Raw genomic sequence first — 24,471 nt, forward strand, 5'->3', positions numbered from 1 at the left:
TTTGTTCCTGCCTCAGTCAGGGCATGTGGGAGGCAACCAATTGATGTGTCTCTCACATAAATGTATGTCTCTCTCTCTCTCTCTCTCTCTCTCTCTCTCTCTCTCTCTCTCTCTTTCTCTCTCTCTCTTTCTCTCTTTCTTTCTCCCTCCTTCCCTCCCTCCCTCCCTTTTACTCTTATCTACAAACAATGGAAAAATATCCTTCAGTGAGGATTAACAAATAAAAAAAAATAATAGCAAAAAGTTAAAAATTTAGCAATACAAGTGTTGATGAGGATATGGAGCAAAGGAAATTCTATGCACTGCTGGTGGAACTGTAGTTTTGTTCAACAACTTTGGAAGACAAGTTAAAATTATGTTGTAAAGTATGTAGCCACATACCTTATGACCAGCTCCACTCCCTGTATATATCCTGGACAAACCCTCCTCGATGTGCCTCAGAAGGTATATATAAAAATGTCCAGAAAGAGAATGTTCATCATAACAAAAAAATGCAAAAAAAGGAAACACCAAATATTCACAGAAAGAAAAGAGCTCTGAATATGAACATCTCTAAATGTAGAAATATGAATGAGTCTTGCAAGCATGTTTGCTAAAAAAAAAAAAAAAAAAAAAAAAAAAAAGCAATTTACAAAAAAAATTGATATGTAGTGATACCATTTTTATACATCTCAAAAACATACAAATCTTTTTTTTAAAAAGTGCTCTTTTAGGGAACTGTATATATGTGATAGAACTAATTTTAAAAGCAAGAGAATGATTAATACAGAAGTCAGAGTCTTGGTTTCTTCTGGAGGCAGAGAAGCCAGAGGATGGGATTGGGAAGGAAATACAAGTAGCTTCCATAGGCCTGGTAATAATTTAACTTTGCTTAATTTATGCTTCATAACTTATATGTAATATATATATATATATATATATATATATATATATTCTTGATACATAATAATGTTTGCGTGGGAAATGAAAATTCTTACCTCTTTAATTATCTAGGTAGACTTGATGGAAAGCAACTATCATGCTTGTTCTGAAAATGTAATTTTAAAAGAACAAAATGTACTTTTGTAAATATACAAAATTCAGATGAAACAGAAGACAGACAATTGATCTGATCAAGGGTGCCTTTTCCTAAGAAAAAGAAATAAAATGGCCGGGACCGGTTTGGCTCAGTGGATAGAGCATTGGCTTGGGGACTGAAGGGCCCCGGGTTCGATTCCGGTCAAAGGCATGTACCTTGGTTGCGGGTATATCCCCAGTAGGGGGTGTGAAAGAGGCAGCTGATCGATGACTCTCATTGATGTTTCTAACTCTCTATCTCTCTCCCTTCCTCTCTGTACAAAAATCAATAAAATATATATTTTTTAAAAAGAAATAAAATGTCTAATTTCCAAGTAATAAGTGTGAAAAACCTGAAAAAATATATAAAGAAGGAAAAATTTAGGTCATCTGAAGTCCCACAATCTAGATGTAACCACTGTTAATGTTTTGTTTTATTTTCTTCCAGTTTGTTTTTTTCACTATGTAAAATTTGAATCAATATAGCATTTAAAAATGCATTTTCTCATAAAGGCTTGGAATCTTGTTTCCCTGGAGACAGTAATGACATTATGTATACATAGTATATTCATAGTCTAATGTGCAGTTTTAAGTTCTATTATATAAGTTGTCTGTATAAATGACAACTTAACTTTTAGCATTTCCCACTCTGGAACATATAAGGAATTATAGGAGGACAATCAAACCCAAGGTTGGCAAATCTTTTTCACTGTAATTGTTAGCTTCTAAATCAATTATGGAAATTGGTATGATGGGGTGGAAGAAATTTTTCTTTGGGTGACCTGCTTTCTTAAGCTCTGATCTCAACACAAGAATACAGTTTTTTTCTGAAAGTTTTTAAAAAGGATTTTACATTATTTCTAATTTTTGAAACCATGGAAAATAGTCTTTTGATAATTCATAATATTAAAGGCAATTTCCCTATTCCTGACCATATATATAAAAGATTAATAGCAGGCTTTTTACACTTTTCCCCCATGTGTATTTTTAAAACCTTATTCCTTCAAAACTACCTCAACTTACCTTCTCTTCAACTACTGAGAGGATACACAGTATTAAAGTTAGAAGATATTTCAATGCATCTTTATAGCTATTAAGATATAAGAAGCTTGCCCTAACCGGTTTGGCTCAGTGGATAGAGCGTCGGCCTGTGGACTGAAAGGTCCGGGGTTCGATTCTGGTCAAGGGCATATACCTTGGTTGCGGGCACATCCCCAGTAGGAAGTGTGCAGGAGGCAGCTGATTGATGTTTCTCTCTCGTTGATGTTTCTAACTCTCTATCCCTCTCCCTTCCTCTCTGTAAAAAATCAATAAAATATATTTTAAAAAAGATATAAGAAGCTCTGAACATTAATAGTTGATAGTAAGGATTAAACTGCAAAATCTTATAAGAGCTGGAAAACATTTTATGTCTCTCCCATGCTGGATTCTTAAAATGTGGTTCTGATTCAGGAGATCTGGGATGGGCTGGACCTTTCGACAGGCGACTCAGAGGCCCAGTCAAGCATGGGAACTACTGCCCCCAGCTGAAAGACCTTAACCAATCAAAAAACAAAATAAAACTCTCTTTAACCAGACCTGTGTTAGTATGGGGAGGCAGATCAATAGTCCACTCCTGTTTGTCAATTTCTGAGAGACACAACTTGCGTGATTTCTCTCCCACCTCATCCAGAGTAGTTAGTAAGTGATGAGTGGCAAACTCTAGCCCCTTCCAAAGGCCAACCACTCCTTTGGGGAAAATGGCAGCACATCATTCCCCCGCCCCCCCCCCCCCCCAATACAAAATGCTTCAAGAGTCCATTGCTTCCAGGAAGTTCACAGTGAACATAAAGGAAATTCCAAGCTAAAGAAAATTGGGAGACGAGCCTAAAGGATGATTCATCTGTGTTTTTTTTTGCTGTTGGCCAGCTCACCATGGGAATCTGTTTATGAGGAGTATCTGCCCATCTTTTCCTCCTGGTTTGATATTAGTAGCTTTACAAAGAGGTCAGAATGGCTGGGAGAGGGAGAAGACAAGTGTGAGTTCGTGGCAATCTCTACCAGTTACCGGTTGTAGCACTTCCTGTGAACTAGTTTATTTATGTCCATGGTCTGCAAACCGCGGCTCGCGAGCCACATGCGGCTCTTTGGCCCCTTGAATGTGGCTCTTCCACAAAATACCACAGCCTGGGCGAGTCTATTTTGAAGAAATGGCATTACAAGAAGTTTAAAAAATTTGGCTCTCCAAAGAAATTTCAATTGTTGCACTGTTGATATTTGGCTCTGTTGACTAATGAGTTTGCTGACCATGGATCTAGGTAAACACCTTTAACATAAATAAATAGGATCAGGGAACACGGCTGTGTATCAACCAGGCATTGGAATTGATTTAGGGAAAAGCCAGCGATTTTCATTTAACCACTTTGGAAATGTTTAGGCATTATCATCCCTCCATCCACAAAAGAAAACACAGCCACAAGACAAATTGCTCTTTGAAAACCACATAAGACATTAATAACCACAGCTACAATAAAAGTTCAAGAAGCTTTAAAATATTTTTAGTTCTTTTCATCTAAAATTGTTTAGACTACCTTCAGAGAAGACTTTTCAACAATTTCCTTACTGGCAGGAGTTGAGAAGCTTTATTAAGGCCAAGGTCACTAGGATGATTTTGGTTTATAAGTTTCCTTTAAAAGAAAGAGAGAAGAAACAAAGAAGCAGCAGCAAGCACTTGTCATCCAAAGAGGGCTGACATGACTGAGTTTTGTGGAGAAGTGAAGTACATCTCAGAGTAGAGGTTAGATCTTTCACCTTCACTTCTAGAAACCAGTTCCGTTCGATGCACCTCGGAGAAGTAGGTGCTTTTAAATAGTCCTCCCACTTTTATTTATTTTTTTTTTTAATATATTTTATTGATTTTTATACAGAGAGAAAGGGAGAGAGATAGACTCAGAAACATCGATGAGAGAGAGTCATCGATCAGCTGCCTCTTGCACACCCCTACTGGGGATATGCCCACAACCAAGGTACATGCCCTTGACCGGAATCGAACCCGGGACCCTTCAGTCCCCAAGCCGATGCTCTATCCATTGAGCCAAACCGGTCCCGGCGGTCCTCCCACTTTTAAATGGATCTCTTTTAAATGGATCTCTTTAGCAGCCAGCCAAGCCCAATGGTCCTCAGCCAACGAACCCAGGGGATCCTTTAAAGTCACCCAGGGCCTAACCGTGAAGCCTCTTACTCAGTCCTGTAACAGGAAGGCACGGAAAGATAATACGAGAAAATGCACCCGATTAAGTCAAAGAACACTAGCCCGCCCTGGAATTGCATAACAGCAATTAAATTTTAAAAAGAGGGAAAGTACATGCCTAACAGTCCTTGCATCTGAGTCCAGTTTAGAAATCTGTTCATTTGATGAATCTTTCTGAAGCACTGAGGGCTCCACAGAGAAGTAGCACATTTTCAAGGAAGAGCCGGCATAACAGTGTCAATGGAACTAGACGACAGAACCTTTCTAGGTCAAGAAATGAAATCAGGGGCAGCGGTTTCCCGCCTCCTGTGTTCTTTTAGGCAAAAGGAGCAGCAATGGGTGGTTCCAATGGCCGTCTGTGGCTCGATGGGTATCCTAAGAGGGCAGTCAATGCCCATTCGAAATGGCAACAAGCCCTGCCTGCATTAGACTGTTGCTCCATCCTTTTGGCCAGAGTGGAGATGGAATAGCCTGTTGCAGTGGTCGGCAAGCCGCGGCTCGCAAGCCACATGTGGCTCTTTGGCCCCTTGACTGTGGCTCTTCCACAAAATACCATGGCCTGGGCGAGTCTATTTTGAAGAAGTGGCGTTAGAAGAAGTTTAAGTTTAAAAAATTCGGCTCTCAAAAGAAATGTCAATCGTTGTACTGTTGATATTTGGCTCTGTTGACTGATGAGTTTGCCCACCACTCGCCTGTTGGAAGGAGGGTAGTAGAGCATGGGACTGAAACTGAAGCTAAGGCTCTCCATTCAAGGGTGCTGGTCCCCAACTGGGTGACACTGGGAAAGTAAGTCTTCCGGGGCCTCGTTCTCCTGGGCTGTTACAGGAGAAAATGGAAGTCCTGCGTCAAAGAAATGGGGAGCTCGGTGCCCCCAGGAGAGGAGGCATTTCTGACCTGGCTGGACCCTGCCTGACTCAGCACCGGGGCAGGAACCACTGCTGGGGATGCTTAGGAGGGGCAGCACAGAACTCCCTAAAAACACAGAGAGATGCAGCATATTTCTAGCAGGGGCTGTTTGCCTAACGCCCTCACCCAGGGAGAGTTTACAGTGACCTGACAGGTGGCTTGAGTCCAAGATTCTCTCTTATGGGAAAGCCTCTTCCAATGGCCCAGCGGAGAGGGAAAGATACTGATGTAGGGAGTCTGGGATGTGGGTCACTATAGAAAAGGCACAGGTAACGTTCTGCAGGCAGACTTCCCAGGCACAAGCCACATCAAAACGTGCTCAGGAATGTAGCTGATGATTTCGCAATTGTTTGTTGCAACAACGAACCAATGCGATTTGCACACTTGCACTTGCTTTTTGCTGTCAGCAAGGCGAAGGCCTGGCCTGTTAGTACCAAATCCACCGCCAAGGTCTTGACGGCTCTAAACGTGTATATATACCTCCATGTATTTTCAGTTGGGGAGAGGGAGTGGAAGGGTGCACAGCTGGCTTTTTCTTTTCTTTTTGCCCCCCAACCCTCACCCCCCATCCCAGTCAGAGGCTGCTTAGGAATGCAGGAAGTTATGTTGCTCCCAATCTGCTAGAGCAATGTCTGGTTCTAAAAGGAAATACAAGAGACCTTGGAGCTTGTCACGGACCTATTTGTTCTCTTGACTTTACAGGGTACTTTATGTTAACATATTTTTATTGCTGTCAGAGAGGAGGGGAGAGGGAGAGAGCATTCATGATGACAGAGAATCACTGATTGGCTGCCTCCTGCATGTCCCCTACTGGGGATCAAGCCAGCAAACTAGGCATGCACCCTTGACCAGAATCGAACCCAGGACCTTCCTGTCAGCGGGCCGACGCTCTGTCCACTGAGCAGAACCGGCCAGGGCACAGTGTATCTTACTTAGCACAATCACAGGGGGAGTCTGAACTTTTAAAGGACAGCTGCTGTCCATTCTCCTGAGTTGGGTTTTTGGCTGTGTCTTGGGGTCCTTCCCTAGAGGAGACACAACGGAGTGGGCTCTCCCCTGTCCCCCGTGTCCCGTGGAACAGTGGCGAAGCCACGCGGGGCAGTGAGCGGCAGGGTGGGGGGCGCCAGGCCTCAGCCTCATGCCTAAAACTCGGGGTGCAGGGAGGGAGGGAGGAGGAGGGTGCCCTGCAGTGACTCACACCAGCCCTCAGGTGGAAACGTCTCCTGATGCTCATCTCTCCGCCTCTGCAAAAGGAAGAGCTGCTGCAGGGCGCCGCCCGGTTCGGAGCGGCCCCTCTGCCCACGGGCCAGCCCATCCGTCTGGGGCGGGAGGCGTGGGGGGCGCGGCCCGTCCTGCCCGGGCTCCCGGAGGCAGAGCCAGCACCCACGCCCTCGGTCTCCCGCCCCAAGGGCAGTGTCTCTCCCCCCCCCCCCCCCCCCATGCAGCTTTGAAGGCGGTTTTTCAAAAACCCCGCCGCTTCCTCCGCTCCTTCCTGAGTCTCAGGGCGCGAGGGCGCGGCGTCACCCTCCTCCAGCCGCCCAGACCAGGACCGAGCCAGTCGCTGTGAGACTCCGGGCAGGTCCCCCGCCGCCTGCAGCCCCGGGGACCCCGGGGACCCCGCCGCCGCGCCCGGTCCCCCCGCCCCGCTCACCGCCCCGCCCCTCCTCCCCGCAGCGCCGGGACCATGTCGGCGGACACGGCGAGCGGCCCCACGCAGGACCAGCTGGAGATCCTGGAGTACAACTTCAGCAAGGTCAACAAGCACCCCGACCCCACCACGCTGCTGCTCATCGCGGCCGAGGCCGGCCTCTCCGAGGAGGAGACGCAGGTGAGGCCCTCGCGGCCCGGGAGGGTCCCGTCCCCGGGGCTGCGCGCCCCGCACGCGGATATTAGGGCGCCCCTCGCCCTCGCCTGGCCGCCCTCCCCCATCCTTCATCTCCGGTGCACACACTCCGGGAGCCCGTTCCCGGGAGCCCCGGTTCTGCATCGCTCCGACCGCTGCACCCCACTCTCCCGGCTCCCCGGCGCCCCCCCCCCCGCGCCCCCCGCAACCCTAGTCCACGGGGGAGGGCGTCCCCAGGAGCGGCTTAGAAATCTCACGTTCGTCCTTCCTTCACTCTCCCCTGTGGCTCGGGTAAGAGCTCTCTCCTTTCTCGGGGTTGGGGGGAGCGCCCCCATCCTCTCTGGCCCCGCTGGCCCGGGCTCAGTGTCCCCCCTCCGCCCCAGCCCAGTGCCCTCACCTCTCCCCGCGGCCGGGCCAGAGCTGGAGGGGACCTGGAGACCAGCAATAAACGCAGTCCTCAGGTTTGACAAACGAGGAAACTGAGGCCCGGAGAGAGGGGCTTGCCAGGGCGGCCGGAGTCCTTAGTTCCCTGCCACCGCCTCCCAGCTTCCCTGCAGCTGCAGAGCTAAGGTTGCATATACCCGGGAGCCGTGGTTCGGATATTTGAAAACTCCCGGGCTCTCGGGTTTAATTGTTTAGGGAGTGGAAGCAGATGTCTCCTTCAATGCATGGATTTTAAAAAATCTATTTTTAAAACTTCCTACATTATCCTGAAAATCGTTTAAGGTAGCGAATGAAACACTGTCCCTGGTTATTCACCTCCAGGTGCGGTGGTATTGGGTAACTCTGACTTTTTTTCCCTTTGGTCATGGAAAGGCAGTTGGTTATGCATGATGCGTACTGCTACTGGGAGCTGCTCTAGCCTCTCTCCCGTGGAAGCCCAGAGCACTCACCCCTCCGGGCTCGGCTCTGAGGCAGAGATAATTTTATTCTTCCCGCTGGGTACCCCAGAGCCTCAGACCCCCTGCCCTCTCCTCCCCACGAGCCACGCTCAGAGGAGGCTTCACAGCCTGCCCTGGGAGCTCCGGTGGGTCCCAGAACTAAGACCCTCCACCCCCAACTCCAAAGTGATTCCTATGAACTACGCCAGGCACCCTTTGGACAACTGGCTTCTAGAAAAGTCCTTTCACTCCTAGGTCAGAGAGAAAGGCAGGCATCGCTGTTTTCGCAAAGGGAACAGCAGGACGTAGTAGGAGGTGATTTGCTGTAACCCAAGTCTTACAGCTCATGTTTCTTGGAACCCGTGAGGAGGTGGCCTGCTGAAGTTTTATTATTTAAAATCCCTTGCTATATTTAGAAAAGAAGAGTGATCACAGAGACAGTCATTACTCATCGCTTAAAGAGAAGCCTGTGGGTTTAGTGCGGGCATGGCACCAACTGGGGTCTAAGCTCTCCTCAGCCTCTGATTCTCCCGTGGGGGACTGCCACCGTCCCCTTACCTGTAAGGCAGGATAATTATGTGGACCTTTGCAATGGCTGAAGCTAGCAGGCATTGTTCCATGCACCCTCCAAGCATTAAATCGCTTATTTGTCACAGCCGTTAGCCCTGTTGTTCAGGGAAGGGACCCGAATGGTTAGATAATTTGCTCAGGAGCTAGGATCTGAGCCCCGGCAGCCTGGGCACCACCCAGACTCCTCACGGGGATGCCATGTCGTCTGCACAGAGGAGGAATGCAAACACCTCAGGGGGCTGGAATTCCATTGATGTTTCTTCCTGAGCAACATCCATGCATTAAATGACAGCCACCCCAGCTGTGCCCAGTCTTCTCTCAAGATTCACCTTATATGACAGAACTGACATGAAATCAGGTGCGGGCCAGGAAGCAAGGAAAGGCACCTGCTTCTTTTTGGGACTGAGGCCGGCCAGTTCAGACCCCCGCACAGCAGGTGCCTCTGCCCCGTCTCCCGTTTCCTCCCGTCTGCCTTCCTCCAGCGAGCAGATGGTAGACCCAGCCCTGAGACCAGTGGGTGTGGGGGTGAGTCAGCCTCCCAGCAGGGCCCCGGCTTCCTTTTCCTGCCATGGGGTCAGCGCCTCTTCCTCCCAGCACTGCCGCCGTAGTGAGGCTTGCTCTCCGCCTTCCTTTTTAGACCCGCAGGGAAGCAGCCCAGAGCCCAGAGCTCAGAGAGGCAACAGCAAGTTGGGGGAAGAGGCTTCCAAAGTATCCCTCTGTCACCCCTTATCGGGTGGGGGGTCATCTTCCAGCTCCCCATTCTTCCCACCCCACCCTCCTGCCCCCTCCGACTCCAGTGTGCACTGGTACGTGAGAATGGTTTCATCTTCAATCTTTCAAACAGTATTTACATTTTTAAAGTATCTTTTTTTTAAAAGTATATTCTGGAGATATTATTCCAATGATGAATTTTCAGACATAAACATTTTTATTTATAGTAGGCTTTGCAGGGGCCTTTTATTTTATTTTATTATTTTTAAAAATATATATATTTTATTGATTTTCCACAGGGAGGAAGGAAGAGGGATAGAGAGCTACAATAGAATCGTCGATGAGAAAGAAACATCGACCAGCTGCCTTCTGCACACCCCCTGCCGGGGATGTGCACACAACCCATGTACATGCCCTTGACTGAAATCAAACCTGGAACCCTTCAGTCCACAGACTGATGCTCTATGCACTGAGCCAAACCGGTTCAGCTGCAGGGGCCCTTTTAATAACTCCTGGGCGCCAGGGGTTGCTAGGCCTCCACATAAGGAAGGCATCAGCACACCCTGTTTCCCTACTTTATTAGTGTTGTCCCTTCACACCACTCATAAAGGGCACCGAAATAGTTTTTATTTCATATCCTGGTTCCCTCATCCCTGACACGCCCCCCCCCCCCTCCAGAATTGGAATCCTATTGTTTATTTTCCTAGAACAAGTAATGCGTCAGTAGAGAAAATAAACAGGAGATGCTCCTAGGACAGTGGTCGGCAAACTCATTCGTCAACAGAGCCAACTATTGACAGTACAACGATTGACATTTCTTTTGAGACCCCAATTTTTTTAAACTTAAGCTTCTTCTAATGCCACTTCTTCAACATAGACTCGCCCAGGCTGTGGTATTTTTGTGGAAGAGCCACACTCGAGGGACCAAAGAGCCGCAAGTGGCTCGCGAACCGCAGTTTGCCGACCAGGGTCCTAGGAGATAATAATCCTTGCTGGTGATCTGGCAGGGGCAAGAGGGGCGAAAAGGTGCCACATTCTCTGCCTGGGGGCGTTGATGGCCTCTCCCTGACTGTCCCACCGCAGGACAATGCTCTCTGCTGTGGGAGGGGGCACCTGTGGGAAGCCAGAATGACGTGAAGGGTGACCTCATGGAATAACTTTTAAAATTGCATCTCCTGAATAGAACAGGTTTTTTCTCATGGCAGTAATCTGATAGCGCCTCCATTGAAATTAGATAAACCTGACAGAACACCGACCCCTGTGTCTTGCATTGTTTTGAAGTGGGGGTCAGAAGCCTCTGGGAAAGCTTTCATCAGCCCCCTGGGAGGTCCCGATGATCTGGCGCTTTCTATTATCACTGACTCGAGCCCAGCGTCGCTGGCACTGGTTCTCAGTGAGGTTTCCAGTATTTTTATCTGCTCTTCGCGTCCTGGGACGGTTCCCAGAACTCAGTGGTTCTTTTAGTTGTAGACATTTTATCGGTGGAATAAAGACCTCTAAAGGTCTCCTCCTGAAAGGGATGAAATGTTAGTGGCCAGAGAAAAGGACAGGGACAGTGTTATTTTGCCTCAGCCCCTCCCCATCACAGTGTCTAATTATCATCTGTTCACTTGGAGTAAACAAATCCCCATCAATGGGCGAGGGTAATGAGGGCATGCGCTTATAAGCAAGCAAGGAATCAATGTCTTTCCCAGGGGAGGCCTGAGACAGCGGAGAGCCGGCTGGAAAATTAGTATTGATGTGAGTGAGATGTGGAGAGATTCAGCTCTGCAGCGGGGGAAGCAAGCAAGGTGTTGAATGGTTTTTGTTGGACATCAACGGCTTTGCTAAATTATTAGTAGTATATACATACTTGGTTTACAATACATATCTTTAGAAAAGATTCGTGAACTTTGTCCCATCCCCCGAGGTGAGGGGTTCATTTGGTTAAGCATCTAGATGCCATCTCGCCAATTCACCTCGGTGGTCCTTGCTGGTTATTTTCGGTAGCTGTACATTAATATTCTGCCCTGTGAATCGTGTGAAGATGTGGGTGGCTCTTCTGAATGAGGCCAACTCACTCATTTTTGTCCTAAACGAATCCTGATAAAAAAAGAGACTTCCCTCCTCCAAGTTTTAATTAGTCTTTAAAAACTCTGCCCTTTATTCAGCTCTGGCAGCTGGAAATCCTATTGAATCAGACCCTGTAGCTTTGAAAACCCCCATGGAGCTGCCTCATTAACGAAGCTGGAGCCATGCTGCCCGTCCCCATCACACGGGATTTCGGAGTTAGCTAAGCACACACGGGTTACAGAAGAAATGGTGCCTGCCTTTAGCAGTAGAACTTTGATTAAAGCCACCGAAGTTACATGAGCTCTCTCTTCTCCTTAAGGTTCATTATTCCCAGGTGTGAAACATGGCACCCAGACAGCAATCCCCAAAGAGAAGGCTTCCCTACGGGTGGGTGGTCAGCTGTCCCAGGACTTTCCTTGTTGCCACCTCACAGTACCAAGATGTGTAAGACAACTGACTTAACAGCTGTGTACAGCATTTCAGTGTGTAAACTGTTGTACAGTTGGGGGGGGGGGGGGCGGTGAGGTTGCAGGTATGGTCACATGCTGGGAAGCCAGCCTAGCATTGGTGCAGAGTCCTAACGTGTCCTGTGGCCTCACTCCCCTCTCTCTCCACGGCCCTTGATCCTTAGCAACACTCCTCCTGTGGTTCTCACCCTTTCTTCTGATCTTGAGCTTATGCCAACGGCCTTGCAGCTCCCTAGATCTCCGCAGAGATGACATCTTCCCCACACGGCCCTAGGGCCTGCCTGTTTGTTCTGAGGCTAAATGCGCAGCTGGGCAGGTGTCCATCTCTGCTAAGGCAGAACCCCTGCTTTCTTTCTCACAACGCTGTTCCATCAGCACAGTGCAGGTCTAGCATCCCATAGCTGTGCTCTTTCTGCTCCCTCTCCGTCCCCTCCTCTGCTTATCCTTGGAATAGGTAAATTCTAGAAATCCCAGAAGGGACAACAGAGACCTTACCTCTTTTACAGGTGAGCTGACCCGTGCTCTGTTTTTAGAAATTTCCTTAAGTTCTCAGAGTCAATTGGTCACAATAGCGCTCCCTGTTGGCAGGATGCGGGACTGCAGGGCTCCCCGGTGGTCATCTACCCAAGCAGCTTTACAGCAGCGGGACATGAAAATATCAGCTTTCTAACTGTGCACCTTCACCACCAGGGGAAGGATCACGGAGAATAGAGTCTGCAGGCTCCGCCTCCTCATAGAGTCCTCTCACTCATCCTCTCCCAGGTCCATCAGTGCTTGCTGCTTCTATTTCTCACTGGTCCCTCTTCCAGTTTTTGTTTTGTTTTGTTTTGTTTTTTAAATCCTCACCTGAAGATATGTTTTAATGATTTAGAGAAGAGAGGAAAGGAGAGAGAGAAACATCGATGAGAGACAGAAACATCGGTCGATTTCCTCTCATACGTGCCCCGAGTAGATATTGAACCCGCAACCTAGTCCTGTTTCTGACCAGGAATTACGTGCCATCACCTCTTGGTTCGTAGGTTGATGCCTAACCACTGAGCAACCCTGGCCAGGCAATCCTCCTTTCTCTTTGGACCACAGAGGCTATCTTTTAGAAGGGAATGGACATCATTTTTTTTTTTTTTTTTTAGTATGTGACAGGTAATTAATTTTCCACATTTCACTCCTCCAGAAATGGTTTAAGCAGCGCCTGGCCCAGTGGCGGAAGTCGGAAGGCTTACCCTCGGAAAGCAGATCCGTGACGGACTAAGGAGATGGGGGGCACGGGCAGCTCCCCTCTATGAAGACCACCGGCTGTTTCTCTCCTGGGCTTAGCCAAGCTGTTTTGGTTTGTCAGTGTCGTGTTGTATGTTCACTGTTCGCTGTCCTGCTATGTAACACAAGGTTGTATTTTTTTAATGTACATAACCAGAAAATGCAATAACAATAGGAAGCTATGTGCAGCTTCTGGGTGAAGCAGCGGTTTGACGAGGCAGGTGATGTGGCTTGCCCTCCCCTTTGGGTCACGATGACAGACGGTGTGAAAATCACTTAAGTTTGCTTTGAATCGTCACCTCTGAATAACAACTTACTTTCAATATCCATTTCAGAGCAGGCAAGAGGGAGAAACTGTTCCTTCTGAATCTACTTCCCTAAGTTGCTTTCCTTGTATTTCATTGAATACATTGAAGTTGTATGAGAATACAGAGGAATATTTGAGTCATTCAGGTTTCATTCAGTAGTTCGTTAGATTAAAGCTGCATTCACTTAGAAAGAACCCTGTTAGGCTAAAAGACAGAAACTGCACAAGTGACAAGACAGAAAAGCAAGTAACTAAGAAAAAAAAAATCCACTAAAGTCTTTGATTTGCTTTATTTAAATGCCTTTGTTAAATTTATTTTGCTAGCCAGCTGCTTTTTGTCTCTAAAATGATATTCTAAATAAAACATTAACTTTTTGTTGAAAATGCACTGAGTCCTCTGAATTTTTTTTTTTTTTTTTTTTTTTTTTTTTTACTGGATAATAAGCACATCAAAGAAAAACAGAATGACTCCACCATAAGAGCAGACTGACAAAAGAGCTGTCATTTTCCAAATTCTTGCTACTCAGAGGGTGGTCTGGCACTGGCATCAGCTGCAAGCTTGTGAGAAATGCAGAATTTCAGGCTTCGATGCAGACCTACCAAATCGAAACCTGCATCTTTCATGAGGTCCCCACAGGGTGGACATGCACATGAAAGTTTGAGCAGCACTGTCCTAAAGGACTCTGCAGTCCATTTTCACCCATCCTATATGATAAAAGCATAATATGCAAATTGTCCCCTCCCCAAGTTCATCTGGGAGTTCAACCAGGGGGGCAGGGCCAGCTGGGGGAAGGGAGGAAGGCCCCAGCTGTGACAGGTGGCTGCTAGGGACCCAATCAGTGCACAAATTTCATGCACCGGGCCTCTAGTTTTCTATAATATCACATTAAACATTTTAACAGCCTGTCAATTAAGGTTGTATTTGACTGTATGGAACAAAAACTTGATTACAGTGAATTAACCAAATAGACTTTTTGTCTATTTCTTTAAATGATTATTGTTTTAACATAGAACACCAGCAGATAGGTGGCCCCCTAATGTTGTCAAGGAACTACGGTCATTCTTGTCTTCCTACTCTGCTATCTTTAGCAAGAGGCTCTTGTGTTCATGGATGCAAGATGGATGGTTGGTCATTGAATATGCATGTCAAGGAGGGAAATAAAGGAAGAGAAAAAGAAAGCCAATGTCAGCTAAGACTCTCCCCTTTAAAAAAAGTTTTCCTGGGAGCCTCCCACCCAGCAATTTCACTGGCCAGAATTAGGTCACATGGCCATTTCTAATTCAAGTAAGTGTGGTAAGGTGAGTGTTTTATTTATTTATTTATTTATTTATTTATTTATTACTATGTTTTTATTGATTTCAGAGAGGAAAGTAGAGGGAGAGACAAAGAAACATCAATGATGAGAAAGAATTATTGCTTGGCTGCCTCCTGCATACCACACACTGGGAATTGAGCCTGCAACCCAGGCATGTGCCCTTGACAGGAATCGAACCTAGGACCCTTAAGTCCATAGGCCGACACTTTATCCACTGAGCTAAACCAGCTAGGGTAGTAAGGTGAGTATTTTAAATTTGGCATATTGTGCCTTGAGCAAAATCAGGTGTTTTTTTGGGTAAGAAAGAAGCAGATGGAGTGGATATTGGAAAAGCTATACTAGTGTCTGCCAACCCAGCTTGGAATGACACTAAGGGACACTTCTGAACTCTTGCCTACACAGTCTTTTCAGTTCTTTTAAAATAAAAAGTCCAAAATAAGAAACACTAACAGTTACCCAGAGTACAAATGTTTACAAGATCTCCTTAAACATCCTTGATACGCTTCCCCTTCCTCTACCTTAAAACATTTCTACTGTAAACAATACACAGTGAACTAGGAACTGAACAGAACAGCCTCATCTGCCACCCTGCCTTGCACCATCAGTAGTGGTGGTCTGAGCATCTGTCAGCAGCCAGGGCTGGATACTGACATCACTTTCTGGACAGAAAGAAGAGCGAAGGTGGCAATGAGACAGGAATGTGTGCACATACCAGACTCTGACCAACAGATAGGGAGGAAGAACTGTGGGCAAAGTGGACTCAGAGCTCGGTGATTTGTCCATGTCAAGCAGTGAGAGAAGATAAACCTGGTCTGAGACCCTTGTTGGAAGTCTTTCTAGAATAACAGATATAATTCAAGAACAATCCATCCAGGACAAGAAGCGCTGACCAACTGGGCAGAGAGTGTGCCTTTATCTTGGTGCTGGGAAGAACTGTTTATGACAGAAGGATCACTTTTTATGCTTATCATGCCAACAAGTCACGAATCCTTGAATGGCACATGCTGGGAGGAAATGAAGATTCATGTCCATTCATGTATTCTAACAAGAGCCAAATTTTATTCACTCATTTCTTGCATTTGATGATATCTTTAGCCCGAGAAATTTTTATCATAATCCTTAACTACCACACAAGTGCAACCAACCACTTTAAGGGGTTTTTCCTCTCTGTCAATTTTTTCAGAGGGCCTACCCATCTCCTTAGTTTTTTGTTGTCATCAATATTAATGAGGTTGAAAGGACTTATATGCATACATATGAGCCTAACCAGTGGTCAAGGACAACAGGGGTTGGAGGCATTAGTGGGGGGTGATTGGAATGGGGGGTTGAGGACAAATAAATGATACCTTAATCAATAAAGAAATTTTTAAAAAAATCTCAGCCAAGGAAGATACCTGATGAGGGGGAGTCAAAGAGTACATAATTACCTTGAAAGATGTTCTTCTTCCAGTTTGGATATATGCTGATGATTTAGCCATTCTAAGTAGCCCATTACTAACAATATCTATAAGAACTGGGAAGCAATTCAATCTCTTGGTCTTGCACACTAATGAAACATTGTAATTCTAAAATAGAAAAAGCAAGGTTATAAATTCTCAGAGATCTTCATTTTTTTTCTGTAAAAAAGTAAACATTCAATATTTTAATTAAAAATTATGTTTTAAAAATAGTGTTAAATAATCTGAATTTTAAAAATTGTGTTAAATAAACCTAAACATGTAAAATAAAAATAAAAATAAATATTAATGAGGTTGATTTGGGGCCTCCACCAACTTGACATACACAGGGTCATCACAGAGAAAGCAAGCTCACTCAGATGGTTTTAGCCTTTGTCTAAGCTTTGGCAGCTCCTGGAGTTCCATGTTAGGCCATCATGGCTGAGGCCTGTCTTCCACACCTTTTGTAAAGTAGTCTTAGCATCCATTACCCCTCCAGCTGCAGTGCCTCCCTCAGCCATGGCCGTGGTGGTGGGGGACAGGTTGGTAGCAGGTGAGTTGCCAATGGAGCCAAATCTTGAATGTCCCTGAGCTGCTGCTTCAGTGCGGCTGGATGGCAGCAGGGAAAGAATCGGTGCATTTAAATGGGAATTTAACAACCTTCCTGAGTTTACTTTTTCAACTGTAGTGCAAGGATAGCAATGCTTTACTTGTGAAAAGGCACTTTGTAGAGAGCAATAATGATAACTATTGCCACAAAGTTCTAACGAGGACAGGGTGAGGTACACTTTGTCTCCTGAGATAAGTCCAAAGGAGAACCCAGAGCTCTTTCAGTTCTGTTATCAGGAGCCTCTTCTGGACACCCAGGGCCGCACACCAGAGTGATCATACCCACCCCAGACTGAGGAAAACTCTGCACAGTCTCTTTCTTTGCCTTGTGTTGTTCGAATTTTACCATTGCAGACACTGTTGCTTAGGCTGATATTTATCTTCAACCCCTTTCTCTGTCACCATCTTTTTGTTAAAAAAAAAAAAAAATTATATATATATATATATATATATATATATATATTATTATTATTATTATTATTATTGATTTTTCACAGAGAGGACGAGAGAGGGACAGAGAGCCAGAAACGTCTATGAGAGAGAGATATCTATCAGCTGCCCCTTGACCCCCCCTCCCCCCACTGGGGATGTGCCTGCAACCAAGGTACATGCTCCTTGACCAGAATTGAACCTGGGACCTTTCAGTCCACAGGCTGACACTCTATCCATTGAGCCAAACTGGTTTTGGCACCACATTTTTCTATTCAAGGTTGTAGAGGCTGAAAAACTGGAATGCTCCCTCTCCATCTTCACATGGAAACTGTGGAGGTCATGTGACATGATCTAGCCAAGGACATTTAGGTTGAAGACTGGTGGGAATGAGGGAAGCCTTGAAGAAGGGTTCTGTCTTTCTTGGTAAAAAGTACAGAGGCAGTGCCTGGCCACCATGGCTCAGTGGTTGAGCTTCGACCTATGAACCAGGAGATCACAGGTCATGGTTTGAATCCTCGTCAGGGCATGAGCCTGGGTTGAGGGCTCAGTCCCCGGTGTGGGGCATGCAGGAGGCAGCTGATCAATGATTCTCTCTCCTCACTGATGTTTCTATCTCTCTCTCTCCCTCTCCCTTCCTCTCTGAAATCAATAAAAATATATAAGAATAAAGTACAGAGGCCGCAGGCCCTGTCCTTTTCTCCCTTCTTTCTTGCCTTGAACCAGTGTAATTTGTTCATTGTAGAACTAGAGATAAGCAAAAAACTAAGACATACAATACAAGCCATAAAAATTACCCGTGACCCCAACCAGTCAGAATAACCTTAATATTAAACTTAATTAGTATAGTGTTATACTAAGAGGAGGCATGTTTTTTATTTAACTTTTAATCAGAGGGTCCCATGACTCTCTCCTTGGGTTTGATTAATTTGCTAGAACAGCTCACAGAACTTAGGAAAACAGTTTATTTATTATAAAGGACATAACTCAGGAACAGCCAGATGGAAGATTGGGAGAAGGGGTGTGTAGTTTTCCCACCCTGTCTGGGCACCCACCCACATGTTCACCAACCCTGAAGTTCTCTGAATCCTGTACCTTAGGGGTTTTTATGGAGGCTTCATTATGTAGAAATGATTTAGGCATGATTGATTAAATCATTGGCCATTCAGGATTAAACTCAATTTCAGCCTCTGGCTCCCCTACCTGGAGATCCAGGGTGATGGGAGTGGAGTTGAAAGTTCCCACGCTTTAATTCAGTGATTTTTGGTCTAGATGCACCGCACACAGTGTATGGCCAGAATTTTAAAAACATGAAATACCTGACTATTTAGTCAGGGACACTGATCTCTTTTCTTTAGATTGTCAAATAAAAAAAATTTAAAAATGACAACAGCCAACACAACAATAGTCGTCCAGTGTAAATGAATCAAAATCATACCTATTTTTTTGTCAGATCAGCAAAAATATAATTTTTGTGTGCTGCAGAACTTTAGTAATTAGCTTATGTGTGCCATGAGATGAAAAGGGCTGAAAATCGCTGCTCCAATCACATGGTTGGCTCCCTTGGCAACAAGCTCCCATCCTGTCTGGGGCTTTCCAAAAATCACCTCATTAACATAAACTCAGAGTAGGTTGAAAGCACTTGTTATAAATAACTAGACCTTCCTTTCACCTTCATCGTTCTGGAACTCTTTCAGAAACTGGAACTATTTGAGGGCAAAATACCAAATATTAAAACAAAAGAAAGATACTCCAGCTCTCTCTTTAATATATAATTGATTTTAGAGAGGAAGGGAGAGGGAGAGATAGAAACATCAATGATGAGCGAGAATCATGGATTGGCTGCCTCCTGCACGCCCCCTACTGGGGATTGAACCCAGGCATGTGCCCCTGGCCGGAACCGAACCCAGGACCTTTCAGTCTGCAGGCTGACACTCTATCCATTGAGCCAAACCAGCCAGAGCTCCAGCTCTCTTATTCCTTAGAACATTACAAGGCTTTCAGGAGCTGTGTGGCAGGAGCAGAATGAAGATCAAATATATGGATTTCTTAGTCTAAATCACAATGGCACAGGTGGAAAGATTCTTCCTAAAAATAATTTGCTCTTTTGTTTATAATAACACCTTGATTTGTTAAGCATTTTTTTGGGAGGGAGGGGGAGGGGTTGTGTTTATTTTTCTTTTTGGGGGGTTGGCTGTGAAGCAAGTCTAATAGGAGAAAAAAAATTAAAAATTCAGTAGCTGTGCACAAAAAAAGTATTGATAGCAGGAATTTAGGATTGTGTCGTGTGGAAGCTCAGGTAGGAGGATATTTGGGGTCCTTAAGCACTTAGGGAAGGGATGGAAGAGAATGATCTGCAAAGGTCATGGGTCAACAGGTAAGCTGCCCCAGAAGGCAGGTAAAATTGACTCAGGGACTGTAAAATGTCAAATATTCTATTCTATTTTATTTTTTAAATATTTTTATTGATTTCAGAGAGGAGAGGAAAGGAGAGGAGAGGAGAGGAGAGGAGAGGAGAAGAGAGGGGAGGGGAGGGGAGGGGAGGGGAGGGGAGGGGAGGGGAGGGGAGGGGAGGGGGAAGGGAGGAAGAAGGGAGGGGAGGGAAGGGGAGGAGAGGGAGAGATAGAAACATCAATGATGAGAGAGAATCATTGATTGACTGCCTCCTGCATGCCCCACACTGGGGATCAAGCCCACAACCCAGGCATGCACCCTGACTGAGAATCAAACTATGACCTCCTGGTTCATAAGTCGATGCTCAACCACTGAGCCACACTGGCCAGGCTCAACTATTCTATTTTAAGTTAACATCTGTGCAGCCCTGAGCCTGCTGCTGCCCTGCTGCCATTGCTCTTTGTTCTCCTCGGCCTTTAGGAAAGCTGAACCACACCGCATGCCCTAGCACTGGTGACGCTTTGTGGGGCGGGGAAGGAACTGCTTGAGCCATGTTTGCAGTGCGCAGTGGACTGCAGAAACATTTGTGTCTGTCTGCTATCTTGTTCTTGTAAAGGGGTAACAGCACTCCTTTCCATTTGGAGAATGTCTACGTCATTGGGGTGTCCTGGAAAAGCAGTTAATCTCAGTGCCCCAGATTCCCCACCCTATTACAATGCCTTTGCACACGGGGACTAAACCAAGGCATGGGCTCATGCCTTCAGCTGGGTCAGGGTTAGTTCTCTGTCATTCTCTTGCACAGAGAGTTGTGGAGATGGAGGGCTGGGGTCTTGGGCAGCCATTTACCCAGCCACGTAGAGAAGGCCACTCTGTAATGTGAGAGAGTGAAGCCAGGCAGAGATAGGAGTTGGAAAGAAAGACCCGGTCCTGGTTCCCACTCTTCCCTTGGGCTACCCCAGCCTTCCTGGCTCTGTGAACTAATGAATTCCCTTCTTAGTGTATATCTGTCATTTGCAAAGAGAATCCTAAGTAGTGGCAGAGTGAAGAAAATAGGAGAAGAATTCATCAAAGGAGGAAGCCAGCTACTAGAGTAATTAAGCATCAGAAGAAGCAGAACTATATAGGCCAATAAACCTTGAAAATAATTGGGCAGAGAAGCAGACTTTACTCGTCGGATAGAGACTGAGAAAATTTATTTTTGCATATCGAAGGAAAAGATGACAAGTAGATTATTCATAATATCCAGTATGTACTTTTTTGAACTATGTACACATGTATGGTAGATAAGAGCTGTCACCTTCTTGGGACACCTTGCTACACTCTCTTCATTTTTGCCATCTCGTTTTAGAAATCTTGTTCCGTATTATTCCACAGTCCACTACACAGTCATCAAAAAACCTCCTACCAACTGTTTCAAATGCATCCCTGCCCAAACTCAGTGCCAAGGTAACTAGCAATAACAACGGTAATAAGAAAAATCATTTGAAACTTCACATTCTTTCCCCATGATGGAAGTACTGAGAAGTGAGAGGTGGTGGCGCGAACATAAGTCAGGCAAGGATCTGGGACACCAGCCACTGCTTATGTTGGCAAGACAGGAGGACAAGATCTTTCGGTTTTTATGGAGCCCAGTGCTGGGATGTGTGGTTTACAGTAAAAACAACCGTAGGCATGAAGAAATGAGGGTTTCTAGAGACCTTCTCCCCTCCCGTTCCCAGCAGTTGCCCTCCGATTTCAGCACAGCTGCACTGAGGATGGGCACCCATAAACATAAGTTTCAGTGGAGCTTCTTAAAGGAGTTTACCCTTTGCACTTAGAAAAACATAAGGAACATTGGAGTTGAATCTCAATCTAACTACTAAATACAGTGATACACTGACTCATGGCTCATATGACTCATCCTTTGAGTTCCAGATTAGCAAGGCAGGAGGATTTTCTTTCTCTTTCCTCCAGATGGGAGCTCCTCTCCCTGTTCCTTTTTTTTTTTTTTTTTTAATATATGGGAACTTGACACTGTCTGGGAGTAAAGAAAACAAATTTCTGGGGATCATGATCCTAAGGATAAGAATCCTCGGGGGCATGGGAACTATAATCCAGAAGCATAGACTCCTTCTGGATACAGAGTGTATTCACATGTGAGAAGGAACGTGCACCTGAATGCTGACTTGACAGAGGGGAGAGCTGTTGGCCGAGCTTCTGTTTGCCCCTCAGGCAGTCTCTCCTTCCTGTAGTTCTAGCTGAGGAGATGGCTGCCTAGCTAAAGACCACATTTTTTCACCTCTCATATAATAGGTGTTTTAGCCAGCCTACAATAACCTCTGCTCCTGGTTAGTCACGCCTTTCTGTAGTCCCTTCTCACACGTGCTACAGTTAGTCTGTGTGACCAGTAAAAAGGGCAGAAATGGGGAATGTCACTTCTGAGATGAAGTTCTAAAAGATGCACTGTAGTCTCTCTCTCTCTCTCTCTCTCTCTCTCTCTCTCTCTCTCTCTCTCTCTCTCTCTCTTTCTCTCTCCCCCCCCCCTCTGTAGCCCTATGGAGAGGCCCACATATCAAGGAACTGAGGCCTCCTGACAACCATCAGTGAGGACAAAATTCTGCCAAAGACCATGTGAGTGAACTTGGGGGATCTTCAGTGGCCAAAGGAGGAATCAATAAGGTCATGGAAGATGATTGGTACCCACACAGACATCTGGAATAGAAATTCCTTTATGACCAAATAACACAGCTGAGAAGAAAATGAAAAATATCAGGTTCTTCATTCGCTTATTACAATACCCATTCTAATTCAAAACAATCAATGCCAACAAAACCATGTGTATTTGTATGTATACTTTTGGCTACAAGGGATTGAATATCCAACTGAAGGTGGCTTTTCATTTTCTCATATAACAGAGGTAGGAGACTTCAGATTTGGCTAAGCAACCATCTCACTAGGCTAGAGCTCTAGGTTATCCCTGTAAGATTCTCTTCTAGGCCTCCTCATGGTCACAGTATGACTGCTCCAGTTCCACACATCACATCCCACATCACGTCATCCAAAGGCAGGAAGGAAAAGCCCTTTTTGTCTCTTCAGGCAGCTCTCATTTTGTTTTGTCATGGAGGAAAAACCTTTCCCAGAATCCCCCAGCAGTCTTCCCCTTACCCCTCATTGTCTGCAATTGGATCACATGCCCTCCCTACTACTTGCCTAGAATTGGCCAAGATGGCCAGCACTTACAATAGATTGACACATAGCAGGAGATCATTAAATATTTGTTAAATGGAAAAAAAAAAAAAAGTGAACTGGATTACCATGGCTGCCTTACACTAATTACAGTCTGTTTCCTAGAATCCATTTTCCTAGAACACATTGTCAGTTGATGGCTCAAGAAAACTGGCATTTTCTTATCAAGGAAGAAGGAATGGCTATCGGGCATTCCCCAGCAGCATATGTCACATTATGCTATTTCTTCTTAAAGCAAAGAACAAGAGCAACCAAGGAAAGAGCTTATTATTTTCTAATGGTAACTCTGAAAATACATGTTCTGCGATTTAAACAAGTTTTTCTTGCAAGAGGGTATCTCACAGCTTGGGCATCAGTTCTTAGGGATATTCTCTCTCTGACCCAAGCCCGTCTTGACTAGGTGTCTTTCCTATGTATTATCACCCCCTTTACCTTCCTATAGTACAACACTTACCACAACAGGTTATACTTCCCTGTTTGTTCTTCACCCCTGCAGTAGAGGTGTTTATGTGTTCACCAAACTGTTTCTTTTTCCTTCCGTGTACTCACTACATTTCCTGACCTCCTCTGTGGTTAGGTGTGGCCATATGACTGAGTCTGGTCAATGCAATGTGGGTAAGGAGATGTATGCCACTTCTGGGCTTGGCCATACAAACCAGCCATGCAATCTCCTATCTTCCTCTTTTCAATCTGCTGGCTAAATGGAAGACTGTGGACAGAGAAAAATGTGGAAGGAGCCTGGGACTCAGAATGACTGCTTGGAGCAGAATATCTCTTCTTTTATCAACTTTAAACAGATGAAATGCATGAAGAGTACATTTCTTTAAATTGGGCTAAACCACTGAGGATTAGGGGTGTGTGTGTGCGTGTGTGTGTGTGTGTGTGTGTGTGTGTGTGTGTTACAGCAGTTATTCCATCCCAATTAACCTTTCCCCATTAGAATGAAAACCTCTTCAAAATAAAAGCCTCCTCTATCTTATTTACCATGGTATCCCTTGCCCTAGCATAGTGTCACATTTTAGTCCCTTGATACATTTTTTAATGAAATAAATGTAATTCTCTCAACTTGTACCTACCAAGTCCCAAAATAATTTTAACTTTGTACTATTATGTTGGTAATGTTTTATCCCTTCTCAGAGCTCAACATTGAAATGAACTGTAAATCCCTTTCAAGGTGGCTGGGGTTACATGTGGTGGTTGTCCTACTTGGCAACCGGAAAGGAAGGAAAAAGCTGCCTCTCTCGCTTTTGAACCTGCCTTCCTAGGAAGAAGAACCCCGGGGGACAAAGGGAATGGTGGAAGCTTTCTCCCAATTTTTATGGTATGTTTAAAAGGACACTTAAAAAAACAAAAAACATTTGAAGGTCAGTGTCAACAAGGTGCTGTGATGTAAAGTCAATGAGATAGGAACATCCTTGTTATTATCCCCATATTTTTCAGTGGTTTTTGAAACACAGGTGACATCACCTGAGGTATCTCTTTAGAAATGTAAATTCTGTATTTTTTAACCAGTTCTTTTCTGCTCAACAAAGTATGAGAAACACTACTATCTACCATGTATGTGTGTGTGTGTGTGTGTGCGCGTGCGTGCGTGCGTGCGTGTGTGTGTGTGTGCGTGTTCTTGTTTTTCAGTAAGTGAAATGGAAACTATTTCAGCATCTCCCATTTCACCAAATCCCTCTGCTTTATAACCAGCTAATGCCCATGCTAGGAAACGACCCCAAAAATAAAGCTGCAGGGTTTCCTTCCTGCTGGCGTGAGTTGGGGTGGAGCAGTCACAGGTGTC

At 45.4% G+C, this 24,471-nt stretch overlaps 1 protein-coding gene across 3 annotated transcripts in view; it reads left to right on the forward strand.

The window, feature by feature from the left end:
- HOPX (HOP homeobox) overlaps positions 1 to 13,664 on the forward strand; it is a 31,504-nt gene extending 17,840 nt beyond the window's left edge. For 2 of the 3 annotated variants that reach the window (XM_084899565.1, XM_084899564.1), the window contains exons 2-3: positions 6,866 to 7,019; positions 12,887 to 13,664. In XM_084899565.1, coding sequence (XP_084755691.1) covers positions 6,876 to 7,019; positions 12,887 to 12,964 — 222 coding nt within the window. In that variant the 5' untranslated portion in view covers positions 6,866 to 6,875 and the 3' untranslated portion in view covers positions 12,965 to 13,664. Of the gene's footprint in view, positions 1 to 6,388; positions 6,755 to 6,865; positions 7,020 to 12,886 lie in introns of those variants that run through there. The other variant, XM_084899563.1, reaches the window with a different exon arrangement.
- Positions 13,665 to 24,471: the final 10,807 nt, after the last annotated feature.

The sequence above is a fragment of the Pipistrellus hanaki genome, assembly GCF_964339955.1.
Source record: "Pipistrellus hanaki genome assembly, chromosome: 1".
In the NCBI taxonomy this organism is placed as follows: Eukaryota; Metazoa; Chordata; class Mammalia; order Chiroptera; family Vespertilionidae; genus Pipistrellus; species Pipistrellus hanaki.